Genomic DNA, 19066 nt, shown 5'->3' with positions numbered 1-19066 from the left:
AAATAAGGTCGCGATTGTTTTTATTGTCGACCACAGGGACCACGAGTCCTCGTCCTGTCCTTCCGAGAAACAAAGTAAAGTATATCCTCCAGGGGGTGTATACCCAAGGGTCTGTAAACACAAAAATTAACTAATACAGCAAAAGTGCTTCCATGGAAAAAAGAAGAAGATCTGGAATGGGGCTATTGGTTGCGGTTCATGCTACAATTGCCATCGGTAATTGGAACTATAGTTCATTTCCGGAATGTACTACAACTCACCTCCATCGGAACATACTGCAACTCACCTCGACTGTGAGCTGAGAAAAGTATGGAAAAGTGCAAACATAAACATATTAAATTTGAATAAATTGTTGGTCTCCTCGGAGGCAGGATGAACATCCGATCTGGAGATTGGAGGAACTAGAGAAGAAGAAGGCGAAGGAGGAGGAGAAGGACGCTCAACAATTGTGCGAAAAGCATCCAGGAGAGGAAAATCCAGGACAGGGATTTTGGGAGGGAAAACTTTTAATTCGATTCCGGTGCCCGCACTCATCAGCACGGATGGAGGAGGAGCATCCAGCGCCGGCAGAGGGTGGCCGGCGAGAAGACGGGAGATAAGCTTGGCCAAACAAAGGGCGAATTGATGCCGTTGGCGAAAATGAGAATTTATGCTACTCCTCCCTCACCAGAGGCTGGATTCATCCCTCCCACTTACACACCCCCCGGGGGCACCGAGATCCAAGTTTCCTTGCCCGATTGTGCAGGGTTTGTTGCAACTTTTGCCTTAATTTCGTTACCGTTGTTGCTGCTGCTGCTGCACTGAGCATCACGCAGCCACTCCCAGCACTCCGTGGAAAGCTCTTTTGCTCTGGAAGGGCGCCCGGGATGGCTAGGAGGGTAGCACGAAGCTGCGATTAATTTGACATCATTTGTTTGCGGTTCCGTTGATATATTGTTTATTACATTCGACGAAAAGGGATCCCAAAACCCGTTGGGGAGGAGGAACTGGCGGGGAAAAGGGTGCCAAAATGGAAGGACGCGAGGGGTTGAGACCGATGGTACCGGGAATTACTTCGTTCGCTTACCGTGGAACTCATTAGAACTTTACGAAATGGAGCGCGAATCGGACGAGGACTCGGAATGTTCGAGCTGAAGCTCGAGGTGCTTCTGCTACTATTTGTTTCTCTGCCTTTTCTTTGTTTTGTTGGCAAGTTGTACGGCGAACGGTGGTACAACGCGAACGCGGACCGCCCATTTTCGGTTCCGACCACCTCTCGGAAAGCTTCGAGAAAGCGGCTCCTCGCTTGTTCAAATTTCGAAGGCAGCGGCAGCTCGAAGGGGAGTCGATGGGGTGGTGATGGAGATGGTGGTAGGTTGTGTTTGCGGCTGATTAAGATACTTGCTTGTATCGTTGATTTGCGATGCTTTTTGGTTTTGCGGACCGGCGGGCGAAAGGCTGTCTTTCCTTTCGTTTCCTTTCGTTTCGTTGTTAAACCTCAGTAGATTTGTTGCGGGGTTTTTGAGTTGAGTTTATGGGGTGGAGCTTTGAATTTGGGGGGTGGGTTTTAGGCGAACTAATGATGTTGGACATGACCATGTTAAATTGGGGATTTCGCATTTCGCAAACTTTCCGTACCGGTAAATGAGAAACACTGCGGGGGGATGGTGAGCCTTTCAGTATTTGTAATGATAAAATAAGACTCATCTAGCTGTGTTCCGGCGCCGTGAGATGTGTTTGATTTTAAAAGACTGTCTAGCTGTCTGGCAGCATTGGGCGAAAATTATTATTTATTCGTTTCAGGACTGATATACAGGTTACAAATCATGTGGTGCTTCGGTAAGGATTATTAAAATTATTAAAATAAGTTTAATGAACAGTAACGTTGGTGCGATCGGACAAAACAAAACCGAATCCGTACCAAATACAGTAGTTTATTTGCTCGCATTCTTGGCTCTCTTTGATAGTATTTGATAACAAATGGTAGACCAAAAATTGTTTAAATTTCTAAAACAAACACTCGAAGATTTCGATCATAATTTTCATATACAAATTTTAGTAGCGAGCAAGTGAGAGCTAAATGTGAGAACGGTTAACGTTCGGTCTCACTAAGGAAAGTATCATGCGCCTCCTTTGGTTCTGCAGAACCGTACATGTACAAATGAAAAACGCTTCTTATTGATGATGAAATCACGAAAATCAATCTTAAGTCATAGTTTATTATTCTAAATTGTTAATAATATTTCCAGCGAAGCGTTCCTATTATTTTGTTCTATAACGTGACAACCTTTTAAATAAGTGAACTTGAAATAATTGAAACTGTTTGAAATATTTGTTGTTGATTCTGGATTAGTAGTTTTGTTTCTACATTATGCATCAAAATAGAAATACACCTGTGCATGCAATCATATTTCTTCCTTTACATCGGTTCCAGCCAAGCATCAACCTCGTACCACATTAATTTAATATGATTTATTCGTTGTGCAAGGACGATGATGAACTAATTGTGTAACATGGCTATAAAAAATAAAAAAAAGCTGGACTCTACACTATCATACTCGACGAGCCGCGATGTGAAGCATACTTCAAATTTAATATTCGACTTTATGCACAGCTCGGTGCACGACTCCCGTACACCATACCGTCACCGTTATCTCCTGGGTATCGTCTTAATTATGAGCTAATCCAGAAACGGGGAAACTTTTCTCGCTTTTCCTTTGCTGCTGCCGCTGCTGCTGCTGTAGCTTTTTTTCTCGTTCTCTGACTCTTATTTGTCGTGAAAAACTTGAGCACCGGGAGTGTCACATACGGGAGCGTATGGTTCTGACACAAACAAAAACAGTCTCGCACGCTGCTGAGCCTCGGCATGTGTGTGTGTGTGTGTGTGTTTGCAGGTTTTGAGGCCTTTCCAAATATGACATTGTCGACTTACCGCCACGAGGCCAAACACTTTTCGGCTGTTTGCTTTCCGAGCAGGCCGGCTTTGGCTTTGGCTTCTCTGCCAAGTGGGAGAGGTCAACTTTATGGCACCTCTGGTTGAATGTCGAAAATTGGAAGAAGACAAAAAAAACGAACGAACGAACGAAAACCTTACACCAGAATCCGGTCGCGTGCCGTAGCGTGCGGAGTTGAAGGAAAATCTGGGCCCTCGCTAATACGTGAGCAAATCCAGTTTTCGTAATAATTCGACAGAAGCATGACGTGCAGGAGAGCACCTGTCAGAAACTGGCGCCGAAGGTTTTTCGCGTAGAAGCTAGCACGTGGCACAACTAGCAGCCAGACAGTCCAGGTCCCGGTTCCAGGACCCAGGTGACCTGGAAATAATTCAAAATTCCTGCTCCAGTTCCCTGTGCCCGTGGCGTACCACGAGTTGTCCAAGGACCCCCTGAGCCGTGCCCGCGCTCACGAGTTTTAATTAAGCACCAAACACAGTGGCTGCTGGTTGCAGCGCATCCGAAATTAAGAATTAAATTTTAACGACCAACGTAACAACCTTTCGCGGAACGACGACGACGACGAGGACGACGACGAGGACCACGGTTTTCGTCGTGAGCAAACACCGTCACTAGAACCGTTTGCCGGGCGACCAGAGGCGACCATCTCGTGCTGAATGGTGACAAGATTACGTCATCTAGGGACTACATACTCGTTCTTGTCATTGGAAAGGGTTTTGGAGTTTTAGAGCCGAGCCGAGCGAAAAGTCAGCAGCAGCAAGCTAATAAAACTTTTAGAACCGTAAGCCGATCGTCGGGCGTTAACAGGTTTACGGAGAAGGTTCCTGTTCGCCGAACTGGTCTGCTTCTGCCTTTGGTAAAGATTAACGTTGCAGCTAGAAGTTGTTTATTTAAAGTTCGATTACTTCCTCCTGGGAGGCAGGGAGTTATCTTTCTGGCCGAGGACGCCGAACCAATGGTCGGCCAATTTATCCAATCGCGTGCGAGACGATTTATGGGTCGATAACTGTAAAATGTGTGACAAATTGACTTCACTCGATGCACGCGATGATTTAGAAGGTTGGATGAGCCATTACCCAATGGCGATGGTTGGCGCGATCGATCGATCGATCGAGTACCTCATCGGGTACAAAGTAGCAATCGTACCAGAATATCCGTTTAAACGCGAACTGGTGGTCCCCTATCGAGCATACAGTAAAGTATGCGATTGAAGTGCCCCGTGTTGGGGATGCGCTTATAAAACTCCGGTTTCGGGAGCGGATGATATGGTGGAGCGTAAAATTTACGAGCCCCACACGAAAGTGCTCCCTGCTCGAAGGAATGATCGAGTGCATTTAATGTTCTGATAAATTTGCTGGCCAAACATCGTGGCCGTGCCGGGAAATAGAATCATAGAGCCGGGTTTATGAGGTTTTGGAGCTTTTTTGGGGAAATGTCAGCGAGGAAAGGATGGTCTGCCTTCGTGACCGTGTTTACGTCCAACATTAAAAGGGGCGAACGTGGAACGTGCTACTTGCGAGATGACGACGTGCTCAGGATCCGGACCGGATTCGTTGACAAACAAACCCCTCAATCGGTTTATGGATGACATTATCCGGGAAAGTAGCATATAGGAATCCCATTTTGGCCAGGAAAGGTTAATTGAAAATCCTGCTCGTCGGAGTGTCGAGTGGTTTTTTTGTCGTTTTTAGGAAGCATGAAGATTGTCGAGAATACTACGCCAGGGTTTGGAAACAAATCCATTAACTTTAAACCATTTATTAGATAAAATCTTTAACACACTTCGAGAGCGATGAGATGACCTGTGAAAATCTAGCGGAACTGTTCAAAATCTAAACGCAGAATTCCTCACGATCTGATCAGCATTGTATTCCATTGAAAACTTCATCAAATAATGCTAACAATTATGGCATCGCTAATGAGCGATGATTTCCTGCACGCAAAAGTATGCAGCGGATACAATAAGTCATCGCGTCTAATGAGTGCTGCGTCGGATTTACTGGAACTGAATCCCGTTCTCACCATTATTCAGATCGGACACTTACGCCATTCATTTGTCAATCGAGGATAATTAATCGACGATCGGTATCGGCTGCGTTTTGCACGCCAAAAACACACACACACACCCACAGCTTCACTGCTGGAACTGATGGAACATAACATACGGTGCTCGGTACACTAGAACAGTCCGGCCTTGTTCTGGAAGTAACACTCGGTCACCTTGTAGGCCGTATCGCACGGATCCGGCTCCTGGATGTCACAGTTTTTCACCAGCATTTCGATGCGCTCCTTCGGCATGAACTTGGACAGCTGCTCGACCACCACGTCCTGTTGCAGCTTCCCCTGGCCGTCCATGAAGCCCGTCTTCTCGAAGAAACACTTCACCAGACACTGGTGAGAAGCGAAACGATCATCCAACTGACTTCTCGTAACATGTGCAGCATCGGGCTTACCTTAATTTTGCTCCCGGAATCGGTCAGTTCGGCCACCGAGATGGTGGACAGCGAGTCCAGCTTGAGGCCACTCTCGAGCAAACACTGCAGCGCGTACGTTTCACCGTTCGCTATCTTGCCGACGTCTTCCAGATCTGGTTGCTCCTGCTGCTGCAAAAGGAGAAGCATTTCATTTAGTGTATCTTTGGGCAACCGTCACACTACGTACCACCGGGGCCTCCTCGGCTGCCTGGGTGGCGGCCACACTCGCTAGAACAATCACCACCGCGTAGAGCTGCATAGTGCGATGCGAAAGGTGTTTACTATCCGATAGCCAAAGGTCTAACTATCGTCCGACAAATCATCTCGTTGGGAGTATATATACCCTCTCTCTCCCTATCTGTCTCTCTTTGTCTCTCTGTCTAGCACTCCAACCTTCAGTAGACGGTCACTTTCTCACCGTTTCCCACAGACGAACACAATGGCGACCGGCCAGGGTGGGGGACATCGATGAGAATTCTGAGTCTCTGGGCCTAGACCGACTTCAAGATCGACTGCATGATGCATCGAGATGCAACGTACCTCGTGCTACAGTACTGGCATCGGGTCAGGTATCTGGTGAATCACCTCGCCACTGGGGGTTGGTAGTTAAATACTTGCACGCATCCGGTGCACATCCGGAAAATTACCTCGAACCGAGGGAAATGCGATTGCTAATCGATTGTTTATGCCACACACTTGCGGGAGCTAAGGTAACGGCCAGCAGATGAAAAACGAAAAATATGCAAACGTCAATATATGTGTGTTGAAGTAATTACGGGATTAATGTAGATTATTAGTAAGAGCAGGAGCAGAATTACTCTTGTGATTGCAATTTGCACTCTGGCTCATTTGTTTAACTTGCGATTAATTTCAAATCCCAGATTCGTGCCCGGAAATCGCAGTGATTGCCGCCTCGATGTGCCCAAGACTGCACGGTTCTCGAGCAAACATAATCTCGAGCCAGGGGTGGATGGAAGCTACGCTGGTCCTATATTAGTAATTACATCCTAGTAAGCCGGAAGCAGCGAACAGCTTTGTCAACACAGTTGCCATGCTGCCTCGTGAGAGGATGCTTTCAATATTTGTATCGTCGCAACCCCAGGGTTGCTTTGATGATTGAGCGATGTCTGTTTGTCTTGGGCTAGGGCTATTCTATAAAATGGAGCATATTGAATTACATCAATAAGTTATATTTAAATGCTTTAAAGGTGTGTTTCGACACAAAATAACTTTCAAAAGATAGGTTTAGAGCTTCGATGAAGTTATTATCATGTTTGTCATTTGAATACTGATGCACATTGCGCTCAACTATAGGTTCGAAATCGATCAACACCTTGCAGCGATTCCAAGGCAATCAAACTGAAACCTCTTCGGACTTAATCAATCCGATGACTGGTGGATGCAATCAGCAAACTCTCCTCATCAAGTACCCCTACGGAGCTGGCTCCGGCTAGCAGTTGGGTCGCATCCCAAGTGAACGTTTACACGTGTGGTCTGCCACTTTGGGAAATTAGTTCGGGATAGGCCGCGATTCGCGAGCTCCGGCAAGGTTTTGACGCAATCTGTCAGGCACAGAGGGCGACATCGGTTGTGTGTCCACTTTATGGAGGATATTTAAATATTTAACCAACTCCAACTTCTCCCATCCGACCCCTATCAACGAGTGCGGATTAGAGGTCGGCTCGGTTCGGCTTTTGGTGGCGCCCACTCGGAGGGCTTTTGACGCGCCTTACACCCGACGTCCATCATCCGTGGCATGCCTCGGACGCACGTGGCATAATGCGCAGTTGGCTGTGGGTCTTTGCCATCCCACCATTGGGGTTTCGGATTGCCAGTGCCCCTCAACCCCCCCGCACCGCGCCCGGAGAGCTGCCAAAATTTGTTGATTTGGTGGCCCAGAGGTCAGTTTTTGTGGGGGGGAAAACCGACTGTTTGCTCGAAACCATGCGAGACGACAGCTGAAACCGGTGTCCCGTCTGTCGGTCTGCGTGTGTGTGTGTGTGCGTGTGTATGTCTGGGGATCCGCGATCCATCTTCTGTTGAACCGAAAAGGGTTTGGGAAGGGGCCCACCACGGTGGCCTTTGTCAAAAGACGGAAGCGGCGTGTTAATGTTTGATATTTTACATCCGTCAGCTATCAACAGGGCCGACCAATGGTCGCCGGACAGACGTGGGTCAGGCGATTGCCGTCCGTTGATATTCCGTATTCCGAGTTCGGTGGCGCTCCGAGGTGTGTGTCCAGGAGCAGCAGCAGGGTGTACGGGAGTGTATCGAGTGTTCATTCCATCGTGGGTCTCGCCTCTTGTCGGCCAACATGCGGCCGACATGAGGCTGATAACGTGACCGATGAGGGTGCCCTGTTGCGACAGCGAAATGGCATAATTAATCTGTTGAACGAACCCCGGGAACGCCGCCGAAGGTACGACGGAACGGGCGGGTGTGGTAACCGGGCCAACCGGAACATGACAAGTCTAATTCAATCTCTCGTCCCTCAACTACATCCCGACCATCGTGGACCGTGGTTAGAGGTCACCGGAAGGCTCTCGTCCTTTACACGTTGCCAGGTCGAGCAAATGTCTCTCCGGCCGTGATGGAAGGCTGGACTCCATGAAACAGGTCAGTCACAGCTGGATGGCGTACAGGTTCTCAGGTTTGGCTGGCGGGCTCTTGGGGGCGGTTTTGTGGTTATAGGCTGACCGAACGGACGGACGGACGGACGCAAACGGGGTGGTGACACATCTGGTGACAGATCGTGTACCGTTTACTGTCCCGGGTGGTATCGGGAATCGGGAATCGGGAATTAATTTAACAATTTTCCGATGCAAGCCAACGATGTCAGCGACGGAAGGGGCCTTTCGGAGTGGGAGCTGAAAGGGGTCGAAGCAAAACGGTTCCCCACTCCACGACCCACGACGCATAAACATGTTTCTGTTCGATTGACCTTCGGTGACACACGGTGGGTAGTCTGGCGAATGGAACGCGGACGTGGTCACGAAGATTACTTCGAGGCGTAATGTATGTATGCGCAGCTGCTGGACGTTGACTTCAGACACCACAGGGGACATCGAACTTATGCAAACTGACTAAATATTGTTATCGTGATGTTCACCGATAAGATTGGTGTACAGATCGAGTTTTTCGAGGCATTTTTGGCATATTTGCAGATTGAAAGATCTCGCTCAGTATTTAAATTTTAAACTATCGAAACCTTTAAAGAAAAAATAAAAAAAAGATTTTTGTTGCCTCTGTGTGAATTGGCAACACTGGCTTGATTGAAACGTACTTAATTTTCATCGTCTTATTGTAATCAACACATTATATATTTGGTGTTATTAGCAAATAATTTCACTTCTTGGATTCATCTGTTTTGCTCAGAAATGTCTCTTTAAATCATATGTTTGATTCTATCTTCTGTCTACCTATTTTGAGAACTTTTTATGCAAAGTATTTACGAACCATTTGGCGTTGTGAGTATTTTTTTTGACTTGCTGCTTGCATTGAACACATGTCTAAAAATCAACATACATATCGAGCATCTTTTGTAATGTTTTGTGTAGAATCTTACGATGCGGCATTGCTACCTAACTTAAAATGAAACGATATCGTGTCTCCATGTTTCGGATTTATTTCCTTATGCTTCTGAACATTTTAAACTGCTGATCGGGTTTAAATTCTGTGCTTCTGCCAACTGCTAATGGGCGCGACATGAAAAAAATAGTTAAAATAGTATCTGATTCCTGAAAAAATCTGCAAAGGTTTTTTTTTTAATTCTAGACACTCACTGCTTGTTTCTTAATTTTAAAGCAAGAATCGGAAAAGGGATTTGAATAGAACAGAAGCTACTATGCTTTCCGGATAAGCCGCGACTATTTGTAATATTCGTCTTTTGAACAACCTCATCTGAAAAACAATAGATCCACCGGGGTCTATTCTCTGCTACATTGTAATCTTTTTTCCTCCGAACTACTGCATTATGCAAATAACCGATAACATCGCATTCTAGATAAAGCAAAACGGACAGCAAATCAAGAAGCACATCCGTACCATTGTTCCTCTCACATGCCAACCCAGCCAACTATCATGCTGTTGTCATGCTTCTTTTACGGATTGATGCTTTGACAGATCTCGACATCGCCATCAGGGAAAAGCGAAATGGACAGAACCATTGTCATTGATGATCGGAAAGACAGCAACCACCGAGCATCATCACATCGAATCTCATCGACCGAGAACACCGGTGTCCGCCTGGTCCGAGGCCGGTTGATTAGTTCCTTATCGGCATTCGTTATCCCGCAGGCCTCAGTCCCTTGCCGCACCGTTCGATTGCTGATTGATGGAACCGGTCGTTTAGTAAATTTCCATGTTTTGCTTTCAAACTGACCGTCCACCAAACCACCGATTGTCGATCAGTCCCTTTTTGTGGCTTTGAGGTTTGCATGGTTTTTTGTGTCGGTTTGTTTTTGGCAGCTAAACAAATTCGTGGCCAGGCCAGACAATCGAGAAAAGTAATTTTAAACTTCCCGTCCCCCTAGCCCCATTGGTTACCGGCAGTCAACGGTGGACTCGTATCAAACTGGGAATCCCGTCCGGATCGTTTGGAACAGTTTTGTCATTTTTTTTTTTTGGTGACCGGGCTATGCTAATTAAGGATGTCAACGCTGGAGCCTGGATCCACAGCATCAACCTAGACATGATTTGTGGTTGTGTTGGATGTTGGGATTTCTGGGCCATTTCTTTCTTCTTTTTTGGGGAACCGGAAACCCCAATTACGAACACATGTCGGCGTAATTACTGTTACCTTCGTCACCGCAGCAGCACAGCAGGCGTTGGTCGATTTGTGTACGGGGAACGAGTTTACATCAACTAGTCCATTACCTCCTGTTGGTTTGTGTCATCAATTGATTGATCGCTTCAACAGTAGCCTCGTGTTAGCAGGTTTGGGAATTTTCGTGTTCTTTTTTTCTTCAATAAATAAAGGGAAAATCAACGAGATGGCATGGCACGGCACGGGACCAAAATGATGTTGCGTTTAGATAGCGGAACCCTTGGCGGCGTAGATGCACTGGTACGCCTTGAAGGCGGTCTCGCACGGGTTCGCCTCCTTGTGGTTGCACTTCTTCACCAGACCCTCGACCTTGGCCTGATCATGATCGACCGACAGCTTCTGGATGACCGTCTTCTCGTCGATCTCACCCTTGTCCGTCATGAAGCCGGCCTTCTCGAGGAAGCACTTGGCGAAGCACTTGGTCTTATCGTCGGCACCGGCAAAGTCACCGTTCTTCAGCTTCGCGGCCGTCTCAGGCGCAACACCGCTCGTCTTAACGCACTCGGCCGCATACCCTTCCGCCTTCTTTTTCTGGTCGATCGTCAGAGCCTGTGGAAGAGGGATTGCGAAAGAATTCCGGGAAGAATTAAGGATATTCAGTGTTCAGTGACGACTTACGAGAGACTTACGAGAGAGCCAGCGATCAGCGCAACGACAGCAATAGCGACGAACGTCTTCATGGTGCACGGTGGAGAGGTTTGGTTGCCTGTTGGTTCTGTGCTAGATGCTAGAGAACAGCTGCTGCCGATTGACTGATGCTGGTCCGGAGATTGATCGTCACTTTATATAGAGGTCCAGTGCACAGGCTCCGGCAAATGCATCTAATGTATCCCCTCCTGCTGCACAGCTACAGCTTCAAGGTAGTCCAGCAGCGCAAGTACTCAGTACGGTCACAGTGACAAGTGACAAAACCCACCCTCCCCGCTGGCCTCGCTGTCACTAAACATGGCTGCCCTGAGTTCGACGCCACCTTCCGCCCTCGACACGGCACACGATTAGTGCGACCGGTAGTTGAGCTGACGGTTCGCCGGTTCCGGTTCGCTGGAACATTACCTACAAATAAAGTGACAAAAAGGGAAAACATAAATCACCGAAGAGCATTCGGGGCCAGAACCGGAATCAGGTACTCGAGAGAGAGAGAGAGAAACCACCAGACCAGGTCTAGAACAAACTTGCGGACAGTGCCCAGCGGCCGACCGTCAATTAACGTGCGACATGATAACGCTGCTTGCCGCTGCTGGACGAACCGACGTCGCCGCCTTGAACTTGAAATCACGACCGGCGCTGGCCGGTCGCGTGATTGACGCGGTTAACCGCGAAATGCTAAACAGCTTTATCGCACTGAGCGCACGCTGCCAGCGCGTTAGTGTTGAAGGCGCGCCAGTTAACCCACGGATCAGCGAGCGAGCGAGAGGTCCGCCATAAATCAAGCGCGTCCGGTGGTGCGGCGAGGCGTTAAAATATGATTAATGCTGCTCGGTAGCGGCCGCTTGGTAGTAGTACCAGCAGATGGTCCGTTTAATCGAGGGCGATTAGCGTTAATCAAAACACTTCTTCACTTCGCCGCAGGGTTAGAAGAGCTGATAGGAAGACATCAATTGAGTGGCTCATAAACATAGAAGATTGTCTTGATTAAGTGTCAGCAAGCATCTAGGGTCACCAGGTTTTATGAGCGTTGCAGCGATGCATAAAAAACATTCAAAACCAAGCATTATAAAATATTAATTGCTAATGGTATCAGCAACAAAATGAAAAAATCTGACACCACAACGGCACCAGTTTATCGCTTTCTGGTGAGCAGCAATTTGCGTAAAATCAATTCCACTAAAACACGTATAAACATAACGCCCCACAAAAGCATCGCATTGCATCGCGAAAACCACTTCCACCACGGAAGGTTACGGATACCGGCCATTAGCCAATCGCCAATCGGTGGTCCGCGAGAGTATGGTTTTAATTAGGGTAAGCGATTGAAAAGCAAGTGACCACAGTAGCAGCACCGGACCATATACACTACTCCAGAAGAAACGTAACGCCCAAACGACCACACAAGCGTGCGCGCGCGAGGCCAAAACCCAAAAACCACGGACCCCCTCGGCAACAGAGAACATCAATTATTGTCACGTGCTCGCCGCGTAATCGCACATATTCATGTAGAGCAATAAGTTGTGTACCTTCCGCTATCCTTGCTTCCCCGCCACAGAATGCCGGCCATTGTCTGGTAGCTCTGCCAGGTATCATGGCGATTGTGTTCAGGAGGGCGTGAAAATGGTTGTCAAATTATTTACAACCCATTCCGGCGACTGACCAGTTCTGGGTGTCTCTTTCGCTCTTTTATCTCTCTCACACACACTCTGCTTTTATCCTGTCTGGATGCAGATAACCTATTTTATGTTCTCGATTCGAAGGGAAGTTTAAAATGGTCACCACTAACCCAAAGGCATCACCGAAGGTGAACAGCAGAATGTAGGCCAACCGGGCATAAGCGACAGAGTCTTGACTGGTGCGTGATCACGACGACTACGAAGCCATTTGCATGCTGCAAATTCTACATCAATGTCTTCCTCCTCTACCACAGCGCTTCCGGTGGTGCAGGTAGTGATGAGGTTTCTGTCACCAGCTAAACGAACAAGTGAGGTAGATCCATCATATGGCACCGGCTGGTCGGCCACCGTCTACGATTGCAATCTGGCAACAGCAGCTGCAGCAGCATAGCGCACCGGCTAGCGAAGAGCATTTCCCTCCATTTATAGTAGTTTGCTGATTCTGCTCGAAAGTAAAAGTTTTCCAATCGAAAAACCTCCAACCTCCAAAGCGAAGAGTTAAGTCTCATTAAGTGCTCTATTCATTGTGCGACGCCCCCCGACGGGAGGGTGGTGCTAGGGGGTAGCAGTTCTCGTAATTACAGTTCAACTACTCGTACCGACCCTATCCGTGCGGGCATCGGGCGTCCGGTAACATTGTTGCCAGGGGAAAACCAATTCCATGTCGGGCGAGGGTGTGGCGGTGCGCGTCCTATCACCCGGTCATGCACCCGGACCAACTTTGATCACATTTAATTGGTGGTACCCGCGTTTAAATGGCGAACACATTGACACCGCACTCGGTGCAGCCATTTTGATTGACATTGAATGTCGGTGAAAGAGTCGCGGTCTAATGAAGGTTAATGGCGTTGAAAGGGGGGAGAGTGTAGAGATGATCCGATTCCGACCTAATCCTGCTTAATGTAGGTCACCTGTTGAAATGCTTTTTCGGGAAAAGGACCAAAAACAGCTTTTCTGATCACAGTTCGCCACAGAGCAAGATGTGGGCTTAAGACTTTGAATTAAAGACTTACGAGTTGATTTGTAAATCAAGATGTGTTAAGCAGCTGTGTCGACGCATCTTCTATCTCAATTTTGTGGCTTGTAAATGATTGTTTTATTGTATGATTGTTTTATTTTATTGCGAAAGATTTACTTACTCAATAAAGATACTTCCAATGACCAACAATTAATTTCCTTTTATCCAAGAAATTTGAAGAGTCTACCGAAAAAAACTATTCTTTGCGTCGTTTTCGTGGTATGAAATAATGTGAATCAGTTCTCATTGCCCAAATTTCTATTCAAAATGATGCTACAGTCCCATACATTAAGTATGGGACTTGCGCCTGATAGCATGTACGAACAATTTGTAGGAATGGTTCTCGTCATCAACAAAAGTTAATTTATTTTTCCCCGAAGCCTTAATTGCGATGACAAGAAGTAAGATTGTTACACTTTCATCAAGCATACTGTCAATTAGCTTCAAACAGGTCTTTTCCACGAGCGATAAGTAGTAGCGCACGGTTTAGGGCGCTGCGTGCGACATTAAGCTATCACCACAATTTATGACCCTATAAAACCCTTCAACTCTTCCAACGAAGTCATCATAACTCAATCGAACAGCACTGGTTACTGTCAGTCCGCACCAACAATCCCACAAAAACCATGAAGTCCTTCGCTTGCCTTCTCGTCGTCAGTGCCCTGATCGCCTGCACTGTGGTAAGTGTTTGACTTCCGCGCAAAAGAAGCCTTCTGGTACTGATTAGGCCCGTTAATTCGCCCGTAGGCTCTGATCACCGATGAGCAGCGAGAAGCGGCCCGCCAGCTGGCTGGCCGCTGTATCCAGCAGACTGGCGCCTCCGAGGAGGAAGTGAACCGGCTCCGTTCGGGCGATACATCCGATGCCGATCGTAGCACGCGTTGCTTCGTGCAGTGCTTCTTCCAGGGTGCCGGATTCGTCGACAGCGATGGCAATGTGCAGGCGGACGAACTGACCGAGAAGCTGGCCGGCGAGTATGGACAGGAGAAGGCCGAAGAGATGGTCAGCCGGTGCCGCAACAATGCCGGTCCCGATGCCTGCGAACGTTCGTTCCGGTTGCTGCAGTGCTACATGGAGAACCGAGCTACTTTGATGTATTGATCCGTGTGTGTGTGTGTCGCTAAGATGATGCACTGACAGACGTCACCGTCGTTCCTCGTACTACCCACTCTCTAGGGCACCCTGTTCCTCTCCAATACAAATAAAAGTCGAAGAAGATCCCGAAAAAAAAATCCCAAAAAACGGTCTTCACCCAACTGGAGCAGACGAAACAAACGGTGAAAGTCTGAGAGTCGAAGAACCGCGAACGTGCGTCTGGGATGCTGGGCGCTGACGAAGGGGCTCAGTAGGTCCGAGCTTTGGATTCCCCGATTAAATTATGATTCCGAAATATAGTCTTCCGAATTTCATTCCCCTTTTTTTGCCACTCGCCTGGTCAGTTAGAGTTTGGCCATCGAAGGGTGAATATGGCGCGGTTCGTGACGCTTCTGCTCGTGGTGATCCTGATCGCTGGTCCAGCCCTGTTGCCCGGTTGTGTAAGTTTTGCTGGACGATGAAGCTGGCCGGAAGTCATCCCACAGATACAAACAGCTTCTGCTCTTCCTTTGCTCTCCCTTGGTGATAGCTCGGACAAGATGTGATCGGAGCTTATCTGAGGTGTCGCAATGAGTTCGATATTGAGGCGACCGTATTCGATGCGGTCCGGGCCGGTGACTTCTCCGTTCGCAGTCCACTGGTTGAGGTAAGATCAGGCGTGACGTCACCCCATAGGGGGTCGTGTCCATTTAACACTTCCTCCACTCCGTCGCTCTTCCCCCCTGCAGTGTTTCGGCGAATGTTTGGTGAAGCGGGCCGGCTTCATGAACGACGATTTCACCTTCAACCGGGACACGATCATGCGCTTCACCAATCGGTTCGTCTCGAAGGAAAGCTCGGAGGAGGTGTTTAACCGATGTACCGGGAACGTCATACCAACGTACTGTACTACCGCGTTCGAGGTATACCAGTGTATCTACGAGCACGTCAACCAGAAGTGGAACGAAGGCAAGTAAGCAACGCTCAAGGAAAGTGAAAGGACCGGTGGACGGGCGGATGGATGGACGCAGAGTGACGAGATCGATCGTCAGCACCAATGTCAGCACCATGTCAAAACATACTAATAAATCTATTTATTTGCTTCCCTCGAACTTGTCAACGAGTGTGTGCGTGTGTTTTCGGGCACACACCAGGCATCAGTGGGTCAAAGATTCGGTCCAGGGGTGCGATCGAATCGATCAGTTGGTTCGGGTTTCAGGTCAAACAAGCGATCGACGGGGACCGCCGCTGCGGAAAGTGCCGTTATCTTCCCCACATTTGCACCTCGCTCGTATAAGTGATCGCGAACGCTGGAAAGAAAGCACCACGAAGAGCGGTCAGTGAGCGAGCGAGCGAGAAACCGGTAATCTGGGTCAGAGTATACAACGTTCCGAACACCCGAATGTCGGATCTTCTTGGCCTTCTGAGACGCTTCTGGGACTCGTTTGGTAGTGTCTGCGGCTGTGGAGTGAGCACGCGATCGCCGGTGGGCAGCTCTTAGCTCTCTTCCTGCGGATGGTCTGGAGTGAAAGAAAGAAAGTATCGAGTGTGCGTGAAGCGAGCGAACGAGCGAGCGACCGACGACGAGCAACCTCAATCTCATGGCGAGACCGAAGATCTTCCCGGGAGGTCGCCAGTCTGGTTTGGACCACCGCTCGTTGGACACAAGTAAACAAGCGCACAAGCGTTGGTGACGTTGGCTGGAGAGGTCAATAGTGCATAGTTAACGGACGGACACATAAACAAGTGCGCACCTAGAATCTGGTTCTAGGTTTAATTGTTTTTATCGTTTTGGAAAAGTAAGTGACGATCGCCGGACACAGAATGGCACCACCTGACAGTTGGTGTTTGGTGACAGTGTTACTGGCGGCGTTTCTAATGCTACTGACGAGTAGTGGTTGTGTAAGTGACCGGTCAGTGGTCAGTGTACTAAATGCTTCTAACATGATTCTCCCTATAACGCTTTTCCAGAACGCTCAAGACTTCAAGGGTGCGATCGATCACTGTACGAAAGACTTCGACATCGACATGGACATCGTGATCTCGCTCAAGTATGGCGATTTTACCGAGCGAGACCCGCTGATAGAGGTGCGCAGTGTAGCTACTCCTTATCCTGGATGGTCTTATTAACCTAACCTTTCTATCTCCGGGTTTTATCCTTATCCCTGTCCAGTGCTTCACCGAGTGTTTGATGAAAAAGTCCGGCTTCATGTACGACGACTATACCTACAACAAAACGCTCATCATCGGTTTCGCGGGCCGCTACCTGGAACCGGACGGGGTATGGGTATCGATCATCATCGCGAGAGGGGCCCCCTTGTCATTACTGATCGTCTGACGTCTTCTCTCATCTTCCCAGGCCCAAACAGTCTACGACAACTGTATCGATCGGTTCGGGCAGACGGTGTGCGTGACGGGCTTCGAGATGTACCAGTGCATCCACGAGACGGCCGTATCCGAGTGGGTCTCGACGAACTTCTGAGACGCTGCGTATGTGCTGTGCTATTCTGTACCCCCACCACCACCTACCGCCCTCTCTCCCTTCCCCCATTCGATAGCTTTAAGTGCAACGTGAAACCAAAAACTGAATGACTTTTGACTATTTCAACGGATCGAATCGAGAGAGAAGAAGAAGAAAAAAACGAAGAGTGGAAATAAAATGCTCGCTAGGTTAATCACAACAACCCCCTTGGTGGCTCTTTTGGAGACGGTTCCGCATATAAACATTGGCGCTGGACGCAGCAGCGGGCAAAAAAAAAACAGAACCGCGACCGCATTCGAACGTCATCGATCCGCGACGGCCACCGTCAAGCACGCGGGCTCGTCGGAGGGCCCCTTCTCGGTCCGAATGTGGCCTGAAGGTCGTCTGAAGTGGGGTCGCACGCCGCTCAAACGCCGCCTCATCATCTGGCGCAGATGCGCAGATAGTAATTATTTGGCCATCATTGAAGCGCCCACCCCACCAAAGGTCTCTCGCAGCACCCGACGAGTGGTTCGGTGGACCGGGTATATAAAGCCGGTCGCTTCTGGCAGTCGATGATGTATTAGCGTTTTGGAAAAGTTCTCGTCAAGATGCATTCGCCGGTGCCGCTGCTGTTCTGTGTAATCGTTCTGCTCGCTACCGTAACGGTTGGCCAGGTAACTATTCGCGGATATTGAGTGTTCTGAGGTCCTAAGGGTGTACTAACGCGCCGCTATCGCTTTGTTATCGCAGCCGCTCAACGATGAGCAGATGAAGAAGGCGGAAGGGTTCGCGATGGGGTGTCTGGAGCAGTTTAAGACACTGAACAAGGAGCATCTGGCGCTGCTGCGTGATGGCGATTTCTCGAAGGTGGACGGTGAAACCAAGTGTTTCCTGCGGTGCTTCCTGCAGCAGGCCAAGTTCATGGGCGCCGACGGTAAGCTGGATGCGGATTACGTGATCGAGCGGCTCTCGGTGACGCAGGAGAAGGCGAAGGTCGAGGCGCTGGTGAAGAAGTGTGGCGTCGATCCGCATCCGACCGATAGCTGCGAGACCGCTTTCCGGGCCATCGAGTGTTACCATCGCGAGAAGGCATCGTTGCTGTGATCGGGGATCGCCAAAGGGCTTCCGTTTACGCGGCTGGAAAGTGATTTTTTTTTGCGCCACGGAACAACCAACCTAACGTGAGGAATATAGAATGCCACCCTCCTAAAATCCCCCACAAGCAATGGTGTAGCATTATTTCTCATAAATCCAAAACAGCTTCCCGGTTCCGGAAGGGACACCGGCACCGACACTGCTGCTAGGTGCTGCTCCCATTCCCGGTGAATCGCCCAAGGGTGAACGGGAAATTAGTATCTCATTTTTATTGCCAAAGACATTTCCGGCATCGCTGGCACAAGATGCGCTGGCGGATGCGCAATGCTAACTTCGCTGTCTTCAGAGGATTGAAGAAGCTGCAAAGCAATGAAGCAACGGGCACAAAACAATGGCTTTGTGTTTGTGTGTGAGTGGGACATGAATTTGCATCGGTTCGCTTGAAGCGCTGGGCAGGAAACCGGCCGGCAATGAGGGACGAGGCGAACAGCAGCCCCCCCTCGGGCCGCGATCAAAGGCGATGGAAAAGCTGCAAACGGAAAATGATGAACCGAGCATAACCGCAGGCACCCGGCACATTCCCGGCTTCCGCTAAAGCTGTGTGCAATCAGTGGCGGCCGATGTTGTTGATGGTCCAGCGGCAGACCAGCATCCCGTGGTAGGTCTCGATTTCTAGTGGTAGGAGGAAAGAAAAGAAAATGAGAACAAAACAGAGTTTCGCGGCACAAGGAAGTGGCTCGGTGGCCGTTAAGTAAGTTATCAATTACCGCAAAAGTGGTTCTGTGGAATTTCTCGTTCCCTGTGGAAACTGTCTTCACTGTCGTTTGCGGCATTTTTTCCTTGCATTTTCTTCGCTGAC

The 19066-nt window shown here is 48.8% G+C and overlaps 5 protein-coding genes across 5 annotated transcripts; 4 read left to right on the top strand and 1 right to left on the bottom strand.

The window, feature by feature from the left end:
• Positions 1-4681: 4681 nt before the first annotated feature.
• LOC125953324 (uncharacterized) lies at positions 4682-11014 on the bottom strand. The gene is made up of 5 exons (XM_049682807.1): positions 10862-11014; positions 10446-10781; positions 5595-5711; positions 5387-5536; positions 4682-5324 (listed from the first exon to the last, which is right to left on the bottom strand). Exons 1-5 carry the CDS (start codon positions 10910-10912, stop codon positions 5112-5114), a joined length of 867 nt encoding a protein of 288 aa, XP_049538764.1. The 5' UTR covers positions 10913-11014; the 3' UTR covers positions 4682-5111.
• Positions 11015-14154: 3140 nt separating this feature from the next.
• LOC125957011 (general odorant-binding protein 56d-like) lies at positions 14155-14820 on the top strand. Its single transcript, XM_049689361.1, has 2 exons — positions 14155-14254; positions 14322-14820. Exons 1-2 carry the CDS (start codon positions 14201-14203, stop codon positions 14673-14675), a joined length of 408 nt encoding a protein of 135 aa, XP_049545318.1. The 5' UTR covers positions 14155-14200; the 3' UTR covers positions 14676-14820.
• Positions 14821-15040: 220 nt separating this feature from the next.
• LOC125953322 (uncharacterized) lies at positions 15041-15625 on the top strand. The gene is made up of 3 exons (XM_049682805.1): positions 15041-15109; positions 15199-15315; positions 15398-15625. Exons 1-3 carry the CDS (start codon positions 15041-15043, stop codon positions 15623-15625), a joined length of 414 nt encoding a protein of 137 aa, XP_049538762.1.
• An 847-nt stretch (positions 15626-16472) lies between these two features.
• LOC125953320 (uncharacterized) lies at positions 16473-17130 on the top strand. The gene is made up of 4 exons (XM_049682802.1): positions 16473-16550; positions 16620-16736; positions 16822-16929; positions 17008-17130. Exons 1-4 carry the CDS (start codon positions 16473-16475, stop codon positions 17128-17130), a joined length of 426 nt encoding a protein of 141 aa, XP_049538759.1.
• Positions 17131-17686: 556 nt separating this feature from the next.
• LOC125957008 (general odorant-binding protein 56d-like) lies at positions 17687-18310 on the top strand. The gene is made up of 2 exons (XM_049689359.1): positions 17687-17786; positions 17863-18310. Exons 1-2 carry the CDS (start codon positions 17721-17723, stop codon positions 18214-18216), a joined length of 420 nt encoding a protein of 139 aa, XP_049545316.1. The 5' UTR covers positions 17687-17720; the 3' UTR covers positions 18217-18310.
• The last annotated feature ends 756 nt before the right edge of the window (positions 18311-19066 follow it).

The sequence above is a fragment of the Anopheles darlingi genome, chromosome 3 (genome assembly GCF_943734745.1).
Source record: "Anopheles darlingi chromosome 3, idAnoDarlMG_H_01, whole genome shotgun sequence".
NCBI lineage: Eukaryota > Metazoa > Arthropoda > Insecta > Diptera > Culicidae > Anopheles > Anopheles darlingi.
Note: the sequence above shows the minus strand (reverse complement) of the source record. Positions and strands in the feature narration are given on the sequence as shown.

Coding starts and splice junctions, on each gene's coding strand:
- LOC125957008 (XM_049689359.1), top strand. CDS start 17,721: ATGCATTCGCCGGTGCCGCTGCTGTTCTGTGTAATCGTTCTGCTCGCT. Junction 17,787..17,862: donor CTACCGTAACGGTTGGCCAG/GTAACTATTCGC, acceptor TTGTTATCGCAG/CCGCTCAACGATGAGCAGAT.
- LOC125957011 (XM_049689361.1), top strand. CDS start 14,201: ATGAAGTCCTTCGCTTGCCTTCTCGTCGTCAGTGCCCTGATCGCCTGC. Junction 14,255..14,321: donor CCCTGATCGCCTGCACTGTG/GTAAGTGTTTGA, acceptor ATTCGCCCGTAG/GCTCTGATCACCGATGAGCA.
- LOC125953324 (XM_049682807.1), bottom strand. CDS start 10,912: ATGAAGACGTTCGTCGCTATTGCTGTCGTTGCGCTGATCGCTGGCTCT. Junction 10,782..10,861: donor CGCTGATCGCTGGCTCTCTC/GTAAGTCTCTCG, acceptor CCTCTTCCACAG/GCTCTGACGATCGACCAGAA. Junction 5,325..5,386: donor ATTCCGGGAGCAAAATTAAG/GTAAGCCCGATG, acceptor GCTTCTCACCAG/TGTCTGGTGAAGTGTTTCTT.
- LOC125953322 (XM_049682805.1), top strand. CDS start 15,041: ATGGCGCGGTTCGTGACGCTTCTGCTCGTGGTGATCCTGATCGCTGGT. Junction 15,110..15,198: donor CAGCCCTGTTGCCCGGTTGT/GTAAGTTTTGCT, acceptor CCTTGGTGATAG/CTCGGACAAGATGTGATCGG. Junction 15,316..15,397: donor TTCGCAGTCCACTGGTTGAG/GTAAGATCAGGC, acceptor TCCCCCCTGCAG/TGTTTCGGCGAATGTTTGGT.
- LOC125953320 (XM_049682802.1), top strand. CDS start 16,473: ATGGCACCACCTGACAGTTGGTGTTTGGTGACAGTGTTACTGGCGGCG. Junction 16,551..16,619: donor TACTGACGAGTAGTGGTTGT/GTAAGTGACCGG, acceptor ACGCTTTTCCAG/AACGCTCAAGACTTCAAGGG. Junction 16,930..17,007: donor GCTACCTGGAACCGGACGGG/GTATGGGTATCG, acceptor TCATCTTCCCAG/GCCCAAACAGTCTACGACAA.